Genomic DNA, 16,627 nt, shown 5'->3' with positions numbered 1-16,627 from the left:
CTTGTTTTGTTTTTTATTTTTTCCTCCAAATGAAAAAAACAATAAAGAATAAAGCTCGTTCTGTTCTGCCTCTTCTCTGATTGGAGGAAGTATATTGTTTTTTAAAGAGCTAAATTAAAGTTTTTCTTTCTTTATTGTATGTCCTCTGAGCAGCTCCCTCTACAGGCCAGACAAGGCTAGCACGTTGACTTCAGTGGAACAAAGTGATGGAACTACAGCTTTCCTTTGTAATTTAATTAGCGAACATAAATATGTTTCATATTGGTTATTTGTAGAGTGAAATATGTGTACAGCTCATGAAAATTACAAATCCAGTATATATCAAATATTTCTTGAGATTTAAGAAAAAAGAAGGACTTGCATCACAGAAATGTTCAACTCTGGAAAGTATGTTCATTTAAAAAAAAGACTCAGAAAGTAGACTTTTTTTTTTTTTTTTTTAATTTTAACAATATCTGTGCTCAGTCTCCATTAAGTTGTTGCTAGGATACAGACTAAAAACACCCCAAGGTACTTTTCAATAACATCTGTAGACTTTAATCATGTTTCCCAGATGGATTCACTGGGGGATGTGATGGAGAGATGAGCACTGAAGACGGTGGAGGCCATTTAATTCAATAATATATTAATTCTGATCAACACAGATCATCCACCTCATAACACCTTGATGGACCAAGAAAACGGCAGTGGTGGACGGCTCCTCTCTCTTCGCTGCAGAAGATCTTTGTACCTGCAGCCATCAGGCTTTTTAATTCTTCTGCAAATGGTAGATGAGCTGACAGACAAATGGATTCCCCTCGTCATTTGTATTGGTAATCAAGGACTGAATACTTGGTCAGAGCTCCTTCAGCGGCGTGGCATGGAGGCCATCAGCCTGTGGCCCTGTTGAAGCTCAGGTTGCTCTGATAGTTGCCTTCAGCTCGTCTTGGCCACTACATGCTTCTCATCTTTCTCTGGAAAGTAGATTGTCTGTGGTATTTGCCAATCAAGCACAGCAAACCAGTCTGCACTAGTAGTGTTGGCTCTGTGAGAAGGTGCCAAGTCCTGCTGGAAAAGGAAGTGGGCATCTCCACAAACCTCGTCACATGACGTGGCCTCAGATCACCATGGACGGCAGGATCACACTGGACTTGGAGCAGCTTGGATTCTGAGCTTGTCCAGTCTTCATCCCTTGATTTTCAAATGAAATGCAACAAGTACTTAAATCTGAAAAGAGCAACGGTCCAGTTCTTTCTTCCTCAGTAAGACCTTTTGTGCCTCTGGTTCAGGTCTGGCTTTGTACCAGGAGTAAGACGGTTCTAGTCCATTTCTTGAAGACATCTGTGTGTGGTGGCTCTTGACAAACTGACTCCAGCTTCAGTCCACTTACCAAGCTCTCCCAACAGCTTCAATCTGAATCAGAAATGTTTTTTATTGCCAAGAGCAGTAAACAGTTTACAGCACAAGGAACGTGTTGTGTGTCAGGTGCAAACATAAAGGTACCAAAAAATAGTCAGGGATAAAATAAAAATTTAAATAAAATAGAATAAATTAAAATAAAAATATTGCAAAAAGTGCAAAAAACATATAATTTTATTTCAACACTAGGCTATACATTTCCAAATCAGATATTTTTCAAACCATATACATATACCCCACCTTCAGCTGCACAGTTATCAACACAACAACAATCTTTGCCTTAACTCTATTTTTAAAATGTGTTTTACGTAAAAACATGTGTGGTTGTGGAAATGACATAGGGTGGTGGAAAAGACAAGGAGTGGTGGAAATGACATTACCCATATTGGTAACACTTTAGATTAGGGAACACATATTCACCATTAACTAGATGCTTATTAATATGCATAGCTTACTAGCTCCTTATTAATAATTATTATGCACGTATTAACACCTTATTCTACATAGCCTTATTCTACCTCTATTACACCGTGAATTAAGATTTTTCCTGATATTAACTCCTTATTATCGCTTATTCATTGTAAATTAATGCATTGTTGTTTCTGAATAATGATGTGAATAACCAGTGGGTTATTGGGGCCTTGTACAGGGGCAGTAGCACGAGAACAGTAATTCTTCCTTTATCACTCTGAATTAGTACAGCATTAATGCATTAATTTACAATGAATAAGCGATAATAAGGAGTTAATATCAGGAAAAATCTTAATTCATGGTGTAATAGAGGTAGAATAAGTCTATGTAGAATAAGGTGTTAATACCTGCTTAATGATTACTAATAAGGAGCTAGTAAGCTACTTATATGCACATTAATAAGCACCTAGTTAATGGTAAATATGTTCCCTAATCTAAAGTGTTACCCAGTTGATAAAAAAAAAGATTTTTTGCCAAGACTATAAGACACTTGGTGAGAATATTTGGATTGATTCTTTCTCTGTATGATTTTGACTTCTCTGTTGCTATTTTTCGTGCCATATAAGAAACAGAGAGACTGCTTAGTTGTGTATTGTTCTCTTATCAACTAAATAATATGCTTTAAACAACAAAATTCCACAGAACATCAGTGTTTCCCATATTGTCGATACTATGGCGGCCCACTATTGTCCAGTTTTCCCCACCATAGTCTAAAGATGGGTGGATCCACCATGCAGGGTTAAGGATAATGCATACCGGCAGTCAGTCTCTTTTGTTTGCATCATTTTTAATTACTTTAGTACCACTGATTCAGGCCTGTTTTGGTGTAGAAAAAAAAAACATGAAGCTGTTTTCGGACCCACAGCCCTCAGAGGCTCCCCAACACACACACACGCACGCACGCACATACACATGGTGAAAGATGATGCATCTGTGCTCTGAAGCCATGGTTTTTACAGATTAGTTGTAAATGTTGATATCACCTATGACTGACTGTTAAAGAGTTAGAGACTATCAGAAACACTCTAACCCACTCCCCCACTCCCCAACATAGTCTCAGAAAATTTGGTGGGAAACACTGGACATGAAAAATAAATTATGTTTTTGGGTCATTCTTCAACTACGGGCAAATTTGGTCTTGAAAATTTTAGAAAATCAAATGTATATTTTGAGAAATTTTTTTAGATGTTTTACTTCTCAGTTATGTATAGAAACACATTCTGATAGCATTGTGATAAAATTATTTAGATAATATAAGATTTTTGACATTTTAGTCTAACATTAAGTGGAAAGCGTCATTTCCATCACACCACAAAAAAGTTGTTTTTCCAAACAAAATTATGAAAATAACACATTTTTCAGAGCATTTATTGAAATTTCAGCTGCATAATTTCCAAAACTGCAAAATATTATAGTTTGACTGTTAATTTTTATGAATTTTATGTGAAAATGTGTAATGTGATGGAAATGACAATGTGTGGTGGAAAGGACTTCACGTGTTGGAAATGACATTTGACATACAAATTGCTGAGTCACCTCCAAAAAAAGTGATGGAAATGACTGTTGTGGAAATGACATTCTGTCACATTTTTAAAAAAATCTCATGCTATGTTGGCATGATGATCTCAGCTTTAAAGCTATCAATAAATGTACACAAAATACACAATATCAAATATTATTTTTTACATTATTTGTACATTCAAAGGAAATATGAGCTGTTTGGAAATGACGACCAATAAACATACTCTTTGTTTTCAAAACATTAAACCTTGATTTTCTCTACTTTCAGTTCCTTCCAGGGAGCCAACTCTGCTCTCCAGCCATGTGCTCTCCTAACAAAGACTGTTGGAGTAATTAGAACTATACTTGACCTTTAAAAAACATCCCTAAAGTTACATTTTGTGGCGTGTGGTGGAAATGACTGAGACCTCAAGGGACAGGTGTTCTTTTTATCAAAAAAGACATAAAACACTAATATATCTTACAATACATGATACATTTCATTAAAATAGAGATTTATGTACCACTTGTCTATAAAGTTACTATTAGATCACAATTAAGTTCAACGTTAAGAGGGATTGAATGTCACAAATCTGGGCCAGGGACAATGGGAATATAGTTAAAACAATACATATAAACCTATGATTTATATAGTAAAATTAATAAGTTATCTATAATTAATTTTTTCAAAGTTCCTCTTGATGTCATGTAAGTGTGCCAAAAATAAAAAACAAGAAATGTGTTTCAGTTTTTGTTATATCTGCCAGGGACACAAATTTGCCCGTAGTTGAAGAATGACCCGGGGACAAGAAAAGTACCATAGTTAGAGAATCGCCTATACAGAATACAGAGAAAGTTATTGTGCAATCTATCTGCGCTGCTTGACAATCTTCTTGAAGCTGCAGTCGTCCCTTATTCACCGTTACCTACCTGTGACGGACCAGCACCTGTTTCTTCTGCATGCCTCATCAATCATCAATGGCCGTACAGTAACTGGACTATGATTACAAGGCCACACAAAGCAGGCTGTCCATACTATGTGATCAGTCTTTAACTAGTCTGGCTCATCCTGTCCTGCAGCAGGAGTTTTGTCATTCTGAAGCAGCCAGGCCCAAGTTATTTAGCCTATTTATTTATTTTTATTCAGTTGCCTTATTTTGTATTTTATAGGCGCACTCTGTAAATCGACTTTCCTTTTCATTCATGATCCTCACACACATGCCCAAGTAGACTAGATGAAAATTTTACTTGCACTGCCTCAAATTTTAGGGGCAGTCTGGAGCTCTGTCAAAACAATATTGACAGGGTGAAAGAGTGAAATGCTGCCACCTGTGGATGTGGAGCAAGCTTCCTGCTATTCACATCAAACCTTTATAACAGTTTGATAAGAGGAACAGGCGGCAATCAATCTAATCTAGCAAACAATGTTCAGTCTATCTGTGACCCTGAAAACCTGGGGTTAAGTTCAATAGAAATTATGATCAGTTAATATGAATGAAGCAGAAGTGTGTGTGTGTGTGTGTGTGTGTGTGTGTGTGTGTGTGTGTGTGTGTGTGTGTGTGTGTGTGTGTGTGTAGTTGTGTAGTTGTGTAGTTGTGTAGTTGAACTCTTCCTGGTTCAGCACTGTTGTTATCTCAGGCTTCGGTCTGACTCTTGTCTGCTGTTATTTCTCCGGTTCCCGTTGAAACTGCTGACTCATGATGCAGATATAAACTAAGTTAGCAGCCTTGCACCGTCAGTTGGTGTCGGTAACTAGCAGCAGCAGCAGCAGCAGCAACGGGTGGTGGTGGTGGTTAGGTAGCTGACTGACTGCTAGCTGTGGGAGTCCGCTGTTATTAACAGGTAAGACGCTTCGCTGTGTTGACAGTCCAGCTGGTTACTCGTTAGTTCACCTGTTAACTAACTTCAGTTTTATTTTTTTACTCGACAAGTCTTTGGCTAGTACTTGTCGAGTTGTTTGTGAGTTTTGTTAGTTACTTTAAACTTTAGCCCGACACACTTCTCTCCACTAACTAGCCTGGTGTTAGCCTCCTAGCCCCGCGTAGCCGTGTTAGCAGCACGGCGCTTTACAGCCGGACTCCCTTCACATATCGGTCAATTTAAAGTCGCTTCGCTCACTGGTAAACAAATGCTGGCACCAAAAAGACACCTGGACAGTTTTGTCGTCTTATTGAAATGCTCTCACTCACTCGGCTCGAAAGTCACCTCAAAACTGAGCTTATTTAAAGTGCTTTTTAAAGTTGACTGTGGCCATAGGAGCTCAGTTACGGATTACTCGTATTTGCGTATTTAAATTACACGGAGCATTAACACACAGTTGTTACATAACTAAGGACTTGATCTATATATATACACACACACACACATACATACACACACACCTGTTTATTAGACTGTCAACACAATTCTTGAACTATCATGTAAAAGATCCAAATGGTTTATGTATTGGATTTATTAGATAATAGTCATTCTTCGCGAAACACAGCGCAGAATTTATCAGAAGATTTCGTTAATGTACAAAAGTTAGTTTTTTATCACGTAATAGACATAATATTTATATTTGTCAAACAATTATCAAGGGATACAAAAAGTTCAGTTTGTACCGCTGGGTCAATGTAATATTTACTTTCATTCCTTCATCCTGTCTTTATGACAACAAACAAGGGACAAACATGTCATAATTTGGTCTACAGTCATTTTTGCAAATCAAAAGTGGTGGCAAAGATTTAAATGACAGTAACACCACCACAGTATAAAATACTTAATTAAATTATAGCATTTTTTTTTGTTTTGTTTTGCATTTAAAACTTAAAGCAAGAGAGAGCAAGTTTTACCAGTGAAATTGAGAGGAATATATTTCACTTTCTGTTGTCTGTATGTTTTGGCTTTTGTTCAAATTTTTGTTTTGAGAATTGTAAATACGTGGTGTGCATGCAGCTAAGATTGACTACAAAACAGTGTTCATTTTAGTTTCATAGAGCAAAACGTGTCCCTATTTAGTTTGATCTATCATCATCAGTGCACAGAAGAAAGTGCTGGGAATGTATTTAGATTCATGATGTCAGTGATGGTCAAAACTACATCATGGATATATTTGATTGAAGAGAGTTTTATATTCAGAACTTCAGTGAGTCATTAAATGTAAGAGCTATTGTGTTTGAAACATTTTTGCACTCACAGGGAGTAATTGTGTATGTTTTTTAGGTATGTGGGCATCCTGCTGTAACTGGTTGTGTATGGACTCAGCTGATGTTGAACAGTCTGGTGAAGCTGAGCGTCGTAATCAGTCCTACACTAACTCAGCCTTCACAAGTCAGCCGTCTTCTCCTCTTCCTGAACACACCTGTAAGGCCTGTGGAGGGAATTTTGAAACCCCTGCCAAGAAGGTAAGTCTCAAATCACACACACGTCATCAACAGGTCTGTTGAGGGTCAAAGTTCAGATCCTATTGTAGTCATTGTGCATTGGGTTCAGGATTAATATAATTTGTGATACATGGATCGCATTGTGGGTCCAAAGGCCTGAAGTTCTTTTGAATTGGAAAGTTGTCTGAGAGTTTAAGGCTTCATCGATTAATCTGATTGTGGACAGATTGTGTATTGCTGTTGTTATTTACAGCAGCTTTAGAATAGACCTCTGCACTACATGGTGTTGGTTTACTTCAATTACAGAATTCAGATCCTTGAAGCAGCAATTCCATCTTCAGTCTTCTTGGTCTCTAGGACAGGAATGGGTTTGGGTTTGGACTTTGGCTGGGGACAGAGTGTCAGGGACAGCATCCTGTGTGTCCTGACTGCAGTGTTGTCTCGGCTGCTTGCTTCAGGCCACTGTTGAGTTTAAAGGTGACCTGTTACCCCAGTCTAAGATCTCCAGGACTCTGAATCAGGGCTTCTTTCCTCTGAGACTCCATGTTGATGAGTTGCTGCTAATCTCCTGTTCTTCCACATCAACCAATAGTGATCTACTGAAAGGGATCTGATGAACATGGTCAGCAACAGTGCTCAGGCATGGCACATAGGTACATACATACGGTAGTTGAGTAAGGTGAAGATCATCTGGAGAGACTCAGCCAACTTGGCTGCACAGTGCTCAGACACACACCACACAGCCCAGTTGTCTAGTGTTTCAAGATGTCGTCTAATGACGTCACCCTTACCTGCTCTGCTGTAAAGAACAGGAGACTTGAAGTGTCAGATTGTGAAGGAAAATGCCGTAGGAGAAGATGCAGCTGAAGCGATGAGAAAAAGTACAAGTGAGGCTGTGTCAAACCTGTTGTAGTGCAGGTTGAAAGTGCCTCCAGCTCATCACACCAGTTAACACTTCACACTTGACTGTTCCCATAAAGATCGATTGTAGAAAAGGCTCATATCTCCATCTAGTCTTTAGCCTTAGCCCTGGCTTCAATTCAGCTGGTAATGGGATATGTCCATATTTGGTATTGTTCAGATAGACAAACTGGTCAGATTTTGGAGGCTAAACATTAAGGGTCAAGTCTCAGTGACCTTACAAAAAAAGATTTTTGGCATGAACGCAATGTCTTCAGAATTCAAGACGGTGTGAAAACTATCGATAAACGTCCTCTTGGACTCAAGGACAAACTGATTAGATTTTGGTGGTTACAGATCAATGATCAGTGTTCTGTGATGAACCAGACACAAGACACACAGATTCACATTATGAGAACATTTCAGCCAGTGGTTCATACCGTATTTTATGTTCTTTTTCTCAGCGTGTATAGAACAAACAGTTAATGGAGGAAATGCATTAGATGATAATCACCTATTTCACTTTCACATTGATCCTGTCGAAGCTCAGTGTTATTGTTTATCGTGTCACAGAGTGATAGAGAAGCTGCTGCTCAGCTGTGTGTCCACAATATACTTACGTACAAATGACTGGTTGACGTCACACAGCATCAGCATGTAAACTGGTTCCTGTCATATCTGTCTGTGTGTGTGTGTTTTGATGGCTCAGGAATTTCACCCCCCTCACAGTGGATCATTACAAGTGGTGGGTAGTTTCTAAATGATCAGCGTGACTGAAAGCTGTCACACAAGTCTGAAGTGGTTGTGAGACAGTCCTCTCCGATTGATCATAGTTCCATTTATTTCTGTAAAAAAAAATACAACAATATTGACTGAAGCTACAGCATATTAACATTACATTAATCACCAACCCTTTCACTACAGAAGGATGTGTAATCAGAGAAAATGGGACCAGGCCAGCAGATATTCTCCTTTACTGTGATGTGATCAGGGTTTCACCACCTGTCGTTCCCTTTTCTTCTCTCCACTTGCTCTTTATGCAAGTTATGACATAAGCGCTAGTATTTCAGAAAGCTGACTAGACTCTCAGTCAGTGCCACTGCAGCTCTGTGTCCCAGCTCATGCAGCTGCAGATGCCATCAGAAGGCAAAACCGTTGCCGTCATGTTACTCATGTCAGTGTGATGGTTGTGACTGTAAGTGTCTTGTAGTTTGGCTCATAAGTAGACAGTTGGTCTGAGGCAGGACATGTACGGCAAAGCTCACTTTTTACTACCGTGCGGACTCTGTGTATGTGCTGCCCAGGCGATAACTTATGGCCCCACTTTGCTGGGAGCAACCCTCAGTGAAATAATCACTCTCCTTTGAACATCAAACGGGCATAATGTGTTTCTGCACTTATTTTTCCAGTATTTTCGAGAGCGACAGGGACAGTGTCCAAGATCGACCAGTCATTGTTTCTCTCTCTCCATCTGTCTGTCCCTGTCTTTGTCTTTACGTTAATCATTAGCTCTCTTCCTCTGCCTGTCTCTCTCTCTCTCTCTCTCCCACCACCTCACTGACCATCTCCCTCTCTCTCTGTCTGTCCACCTGTCTCTCACAGCATGTGTGTGTGGACTGTAAGAAGAACTATTGCAGCCGTTGCTCTGCCCAGCGGGAGCCCCGCCCTCGTCTCTGTCACACCTGTCAGCGTTTCTATGGGAACCTGATGGAGCGGGCGGAGCTCATGAAGCTCAAAGTGAAGGAGCTCAGAGACTACCTGCACCTCCACGAGGTCTCCACCCACCTGTGCAGAGAGAAGGTGAGGTCGTTCAGCGCCAGACACACCTGCGACTCCTCCCTGCCCCCTCCCCCAGTGACCCATGTTTGTTCTTCTACAGGAGGAGCTGGTGGAGCTGGTCCTGGGACAGCAGTCCTCTCCGTCCAGCGGCTCAGCCCCTGAGACTCTAACTCCTGACCCCCCCTCTATAATCCCCGATCCCCCCATCTCCACCCTGACCCCTGAGCCATCCACACCCTCCCCGGTCTTGACGCCGGACCCTCCTGCTGCACAGCCTGAAGCCCCAGACCCTCCCACAGAGACCACCAGTGCTGAACCTGAAGTCGAAGATGAAGACCAGGTGAAATCTTAGCTGGACTTTACACTTTGGTCATTAGTGATTCAGGAAAGGTCGTGTTGTGAATCTGGGTGTGTGTCTGTTTGTTCTGGTTCAGACCTGGGATCCCGAGGAGCCACAGGTTCCAGGTCGCAGGGCCTCTCTATCGGACCTGAGCTGTGTGGACGACATTGAGGCGCTGAGTGTCCGACAGCTGAAGGAAATCCTCTCCAGGAACTTTGTGGACTACAAAGGCTGCTGTGAGAAATGGGAGCTGATGGAGAGAGTGACCCGGCTGTACCAGGACCAGCAGAACCTACTGGGTGAGTCTGCTGCTGTTTCTATACCTGTATAGGACAGGCTTTCACACAGTGTAGCTGCACATTGCTCTTACATGAAAAATACTCAATCACTCTATTAAATGTTAGGTTTTCTCTGCTACTGTCAAGGTTAGGATAAGGCGTCTGTTGAACCAAACCGGTTCATGAACAGACGCCTCCTTGCTCTTTGGAGCCAAAGTGTCTTTTCTGTCTCTATTTCTGTCTGGCTTGTTTTAGTTTTTGCTGGTAGGTGAAATCTAGCACACACAGCATCTTTTCTCCACTTCCACTGTATCGCTCGCTCCAGAACCACACACAAGAGCGAACATTTTTTGAAGAAAATAACTAGTGGGGGAAAAAAAGGAAATAAAACCCGAAATGGAAGCATTGTCATAATTCCCATGGTCAGAGTGGTCTATGTGACCGCTGTTTCCTTTAAATGTATTCTAGGCTTCAGAAACCATCAAATACATTTATCAAGAAACAAGTCTACAGGTCAGACTAAGTCTGATCTTCTTTGTCTGATCCACAATGAATAAAATCAGAGACTTTACAGCTCATCTGTGAAGAAATCTAACCCATCTGTTTTGTGTCTTTCAGCTGCCAACGCTGTGAACGCTCAAGGTGAGTTTTTGTTTTCTGTCCAGAGTCTATAAAACCTGCGAATGTCTAAGGTTTATTAGGCTCGATCGAGGAGAACAGAAGATTCATCAACACAATATAAGTGCGTGATGTCACCTCAATTCTGAGGGGCCTCACAGCAAAGTTCAGATTCTTATACTGGAAAGATGGACAACGCCTGCAGGAGAGATGTGTTAACATCCTATTGTGCATAAACCTTAAGATGAAGATTCATACCTCCTGATGGGGGAGTAATAATAGTTTCTCTCCTCACACAATGTGTTATCCAGTAGCGGTGAGCGTTATCGTCTAGCTCTACAGCTGTGTCTACAGCCGCCAGAGAGTGAGATTTAAGACGCCAAAGAGGGGCCATAGCCTTGGCATGTTCCTTGGAGAGAAACTAGGGAAGCTAACTGTCTCCAGCAGTAATCTAACAGAAACCTGCAAACTGGTCACCTTTTGGCCACAGTCACCTTTTTTTATGTCAACCAGGGTAGTAGAAGTGAAGAGGGTTTTAGTTTTGTATGTTGTCACCTTTTTCACTAGTCCAGAGTTTGTAGGTCTGTCATAGCTCTCCACCACAAACACAGAGGGATTGACCATTAACTACACAAACTAAATAGAGAAGTGAAATTCTTCTCTAACAACCATCATCAGAGCAGTAAACTGTAAAAGTAACCAGTTCAGAATAGTCAGTCTTGTCTAAATTGTTGTTACAGTATTTCAGAATGAATCTGTTCATTTATTGTCTATTTAATCAGTGATAATATGTCATAAAGCTGAAACAATCAATAGATGCTTTTATAATCGATAAAAGCAGTTGGCAACTGTTTAATTAAGGGTGCTTTCACACCTGCAGTTGTTCCGATTCAGCAACTAAACCGATACAACTGTTGCGTTCTTTTTTCTGGGCCGGTTGTGTTCACATCGCATGATTCTAAAGCGGTACAGCGCTTTGCACTGTGGAACAGCGCCATAGCAACGGCCCTAACACCCCATCAGCTGATCAGCAACAATGGCAACAATGAACCGCGGACTGACTTGCAGTAGTGAGGAGGTTAAATTTCTTATTAATATTTGGGCAGACGAGTATTTAGTTTAAGTTCGATTAAAAAAATGCCCAAGCTGACTGGTTTATGGCTGGCCTGGGGCGAGACCTTGAAGTGTGCCTATAATGTGCTATAGCTACAAATGTAGTCTAATAGGCTACATTATTATTAATATTATTATTATTATTATTAGCCTATGTGTGACCAAGCGTGCTGTCCACTGTCTCAGTGCTGACACGTGAATGAATGTCGTGTCACTGCCCGTGAGAGAGAGACAGGGAGAGGGGTGGTCAGGTGTCATAGTTATGTCAGATGAATTGTCCTCTAACACACCCTACAGTTTGACTCTTTTTTTTCTAGTAAACGGGCAGCGTTTACCCTATAGGGGTTGTTTGCGAAGCTCTGCCCGGTGCTGATCGCCCGCGGCGGATGCTTCCTCCACGACAATGCGCCGCGGGTCAGCTTGGAAAGGCTGGTGGACTCACGTTTTGTGTACATTATTAAAAGGCCAAGACGACACGCTGCTGATGCTCCATTATGTTTTTGGGGCAGTTGCCCGTGGTCCTCCTCCTCCGGTTGCCAGGTAACCAGTCAATTTGTTCCGATACATGCTCCAGGGCTCGGATGGAAATGAGCCAAGACCGCCTCTCCCAAGCGATCTCGGCTCGCTTGTTTTGTTCCGCATCGAGCGCGATTGCTGTGTTCACATCTGACCAAACGAACCGGTCTATGACGTAAAACGCTCCCTGTTTCGGAACTCTTCATCTGTATGAAGACATCACCATGGAAACCAAATATTTTTTATCAATTTAATTAAGAAAATAACTGGCAGCTCAAATGTTTATGACCATAATATTATCCCAGTGGTCTGTACATCAGGATTGCGAGCGTCTTATCTCAGTTGCAGAGAGAGTGCTGTCCTCATGGCGCTCCGTATGTCTCCCTGTCTCCCTCTAGAGTCTGGCTGTGGACCTGCGGGTGTTGAGGATAACATCTGTAAGATCTGCATGGACTCTCCCATCGACTGTGTCCTGCTGGAGTGTGGTCACATGATCACCTGCACCAAGTGCGGCAAAAGGATGAGCGAGTGTCCTGTCTGCCGTCAGTATGTTGTCCGAGCCGTCCATGTCTTCAGGTCCTGAGCCAAGCCTGACTTGGACCCAGGTAAACCAGACCAAACCAGTCTGATCACAGATCAACTGTACTGTTGTATTTGTACTCTCTGCTCTGTTTACATATTGACTATTGTGAACCAATTTTGTTATAGTTTAGTTTTAGTATAGTTTTTATCCAACTTTAAAGAAAACTGGTTGTCTCCATCTCCAAAATGTTGTCTTGTTTCAGTTTTTATTAGCTGAAATTTACACTTCTTCCAAACACAACCCACTTTGAGCCAGTTGAAATGTTCTCTCATTAACCTGTAAAACTATTTTGTTCTCAGCTAGACTTGTGTTTAAACCCAGAATCTGCTGAGCCTGACTGATCTCCTCCTCCTTCTCTCCGTAGGACCAACTGTCAGAGCAATGAACTATAAACACATCTTCTTTATGGGACCTCTACAGAAAAAGAATGCTTTTATTTTGTTAGCCCTATTTTTCTAGTGTAAATGCAATATGGTGGAGGACTGTGCTGAAGAATAAGAAGTGACCTTCTGTGATCTGACTGCAGAGTTGAATAAACAGACTGACCTTCCGCTCCACTCAAGAATCACATCTGACCAATGAACCAACAGTCGTCTGTGCCTTCACCAGCTCATCACTGCCCCCTCTGCCCCGACACCGTCAGTCCTCCTCAGTGTGAAGAGGGTCTGGACCAACACCATGACCCAGCACTGACTGCTGAAGAGGACATCTACCAAAGACAAATGTGGCTTTACAGGTCAGAAGGGTCCATCCACACCTGTGCAGTGTCAGCGAGTAATCACATGACCTCTAACTGAAAACACACACAGTGTTCTTACCACAGCATATAATGTGTTTACAGTCTGCAGTGAGGTTACACTGTAGAATTAAAAATGAGTCAGCCCCTGATTGATCTGCATCCTCAGGACTGTTCATAAAAGCACTGTTAGTCCTGTTTGGTGTCAGGACTGACATAGACCTGACACCACTTCCTTTCCAGTTCCTCTGCTTTCAGACACCAGCCTCATCTTACTGTACTATCTCACTCATGGACTTCTGTGAAGTAAAATCCCAACATTTAACTGAAGCTGTGTAAGTCCAGCAGCCAGAGTTGAACAACAGTAATGCATCTGTTCTGAGGGCAGGTCATTAAACTGCCCTCAGATCAGATTATCAGCAGGATCCTGACCTCACCCTGAGTCGCCTCAGGTGACTGGTCACTGGTGCAGATGAGTGTCCTGCAGGAGACAGGTGAACACATTCACAGTGTAACATTAGGTTGATGTGACGCTTCTGTTTTCCCTTCAGATCCTCACAAACTGAAAACTTTGAAAAACAAAGAGCTGAGTTGAAAATCACCGCCTTGGATACAACAGAAATCATTTTTTTATTTTATCGTCAGAAACGTTATATTTTCACTTAATGACCAAACCCAAGCTGTTCAATTTTAGATGCTGACATTCCAGCAGACTCTGTCCTCCTTTGCATTATTCCCTGGGTCCAACCATGGGGTTTTGACCAGTTCAACCAAACGGTTATTTTTTTTATTTATTTTTTTGCCATCTGCTCAGACTCCTTACGTGGTTAAATCGTGGCCTCAGTGTGTTAGATGATGTGTGATTCTCCGAGCTGGTGCACAGACACAGCCTTGTAGATTCCTCTGAGGCATGTCCTTTATATGTTTAGTACCACTTGACAATAACACTTACCCTATACAGTATTTATAAATGGTTTATAATTAGCTTATTCATTTGACTGTTAACACACAACTTACAGCATAGTTTTCATGTATTGGCAAGATAAAGTAAGTTACTAGTCAATCTTGTGAATTGATTACTGAATTGCTATTTGTCATTTTTATTATCTCATCAACATTTATTAATAGGTTACTATAAGGTGTACTATATGGTGTATATATATATTTTCATATAGTTACAAATCCTATAAAAGGGTAGTCGTATTGTAAAGTGGTACCATATTTTCTTCTGAGGGTCTGACAGTTTTAGGGATTATGTAATTTTAAACATAGTATTTTTTTAGACTGACTCCAGTGGCTTTATTGACATTTGTCACATTTATGACTATTTTTATGGCAATAGAAGTAAATAATTACACAAAGGGTTATTAGAAGTTATAAAACTTAAAAAAGTGTAATGCTATTTTTATAAGTCACCGATTTACCTGTGATTTCCTTGGATGTTTCCTGGACGTGACTGTAACCAGGCGCAGTTTCTAAAGAGAAATGGGACGCAGTTCTGAGGCAGCAACTCAAGTTTATGTGGTTGTGTTGAGCACATGTAAAGTTACAGAAATTGTACTAATTCTAGTCTAGTATGAACCATTCTTGTGTGACTCTGGGAAAGAACAAGAACAAGAATACGTAGCTAAACCTAATACTGGATTGTATTGGGTTTGACAGACGATAGAGGCTCTGGGACACTTCCTTGAGGTACTCCACGTCTTTAAAAACACAGGGAACAGGATTTGTTGAGTTTCACCAGCAGTCTCATCTCTGTGTGTTGTAGAACAGAAAGTTCAGCTGTGAATCTCTTGGGTTTGAAAATGTGTCTCATTCGACCTGGTGCCACCAATCTGTTGGTGCTGGAACATTTTGAACTTCATTTATTGATTAGCTTTGGTTGAAGTTGTGTAGAGATGATGCAGAGGAGATGTGTTGTCCCTGTTTGTTTTTGTTCCTGTGAGATCAATAAGTTAGATTTTTGCTGTGAGTGTTTTTATTTTCTTTTGTGTGAAATGATGGTTGCTACTTAAAGACTTCTTGAATTTGGGATCACACATTTGTGATCGGTGTCTGTAATCTGTAACATCTGTAATGTTTGCCTTTTAATTATCAGAGCTCAGCCGTGGTACTTTGATTAATTGATTATAATGCACTTTGATATCTCTGCTTCAAATGGGGTGAAGAACTGTGACAGTCTTAAATGTTCAAACCTGTTTCAAACAGAAACACACCATCCAGGTAGCTGTTAGCATCATCAGCTATCCCCACTGATACCAGCACAACTGGAAGCAAACGGACAAGCATTCAGCATGTCATCCCAGGTGTTATTACAGATTAGATCTTAGATGCCTATGAGTGTTTTTTTCCACCTCCAGACCTCTCAGATTATGTCATCTGAATAATTGTCTGAGGATCAAATGGGTGATCCAACGATCAAATATAATGTCACTAAAAGAAATCCAAGTTTGTGCATCAGGTCTTATTATTCTTTCTTTGAATTCATCAAATGAGACTTGTGGCCCACAAAAAGGGCCCTGACCTCAGATTTAGAAATACAGTACTGCTTTTAATCAGAAACACTAGACTTATTTGGTTGAAAGCTGCTTTAACTCTGTTTCACCACAGTTCACACTCAAAAAAACAAACAAAATATTTTTAGAAATAAAAATTTTAGTTTTCTGGGTGAAGTTTGCTGAATACATTTGTAATAAAACTTACTTTCAAGTGTATTTGTGTGTCTCCGTCCTTAACATACCGACAGTTCAACATCTGTGACCTCAGCACTTGTGCACAAACTCAACAGGGTAGTGAGAACTGCTGAAAAAATCATGGGTGTCACACTGCCGCACTCGCAAGACATCTACACCGAACACTGTGCGCAGAGCAAATAGCATCTTAAAGGACTCCACACATCCTTCAAATGGTTTCTTCACTCTCATGCAATCGGGGAGGAGATAGAAAAGCATTAAGTCAATAACTTCCCAACTGTTAAATAGCTTATTTTCAAGCTTTGAAGCTTATGACAAACAGTAATAAAAAAAGGGA

General features: G+C 40.8%; 1 protein-coding gene across 2 annotated transcripts; it reads left to right on the top strand.

Annotated features, from left to right (window-relative positions):
* Positions 1 to 4,924: 4,924 nt before the first annotated feature.
* rffl (ring finger and FYVE-like domain containing E3 ubiquitin protein ligase) lies at positions 4,925 to 16,040 on the top strand. Of its 2 annotated transcripts, XM_085795615.1 has the most exons (8): positions 4,925 to 5,211; positions 6,574 to 6,755; positions 9,237 to 9,434; positions 9,514 to 9,753; positions 9,848 to 10,052; positions 10,650 to 10,673; positions 12,677 to 12,883; positions 13,226 to 16,040. In XM_085795615.1, the coding sequence occupies exons 2-7, from the start codon at positions 6,576 to 6,578 to the stop codon at positions 12,859 to 12,861; spliced, it is 1,032 nt and encodes a 343-aa protein (XP_085651741.1). In that variant the 5' UTR covers positions 4,925 to 5,211; positions 6,574 to 6,575; the 3' UTR covers positions 12,862 to 12,883; positions 13,226 to 16,040. The 2 variants fall into 2 exon arrangements, with proteins under 2 accessions (XP_085651741.1, XP_085651740.1); XM_085795614.1 differs by lacking the exon at positions 10,650 to 10,673 and having other exon boundaries at positions 4,962 to 5,211; positions 9,848 to 10,078; positions 12,679 to 12,883; positions 13,226 to 14,570.
* The last annotated feature ends 587 nt before the right edge of the window (positions 16,041 to 16,627 follow it).

The sequence above is a fragment of the Trachurus japonicus genome, chromosome 13 (assembly GCF_045865225.1).
Source record: "Trachurus japonicus isolate A0001 chromosome 13, Traja_1.0".
Lineage (NCBI taxonomy): Eukaryota > Metazoa > Chordata > Actinopteri > Carangiformes > Carangidae > Trachurus > Trachurus japonicus.
This window is presented reverse-complemented; position numbering and strand designations above follow the sequence as displayed.

Coding starts and splice junctions, on each gene's coding strand:
- rffl (XM_085795615.1), top strand. CDS start 6,576: ATGTGGGCATCCTGCTGTAACTGGTTGTGTATGGACTCAGCTGATGTT. Junction 9,435..9,513: donor CCCACCTGTGCAGAGAGAAG/GTGAGGTCGTTC, acceptor GTTCTTCTACAG/GAGGAGCTGGTGGAGCTGGT. Junction 9,754..9,847: donor AAGTCGAAGATGAAGACCAG/GTGAAATCTTAG, acceptor GTTCTGGTTCAG/ACCTGGGATCCCGAGGAGCC.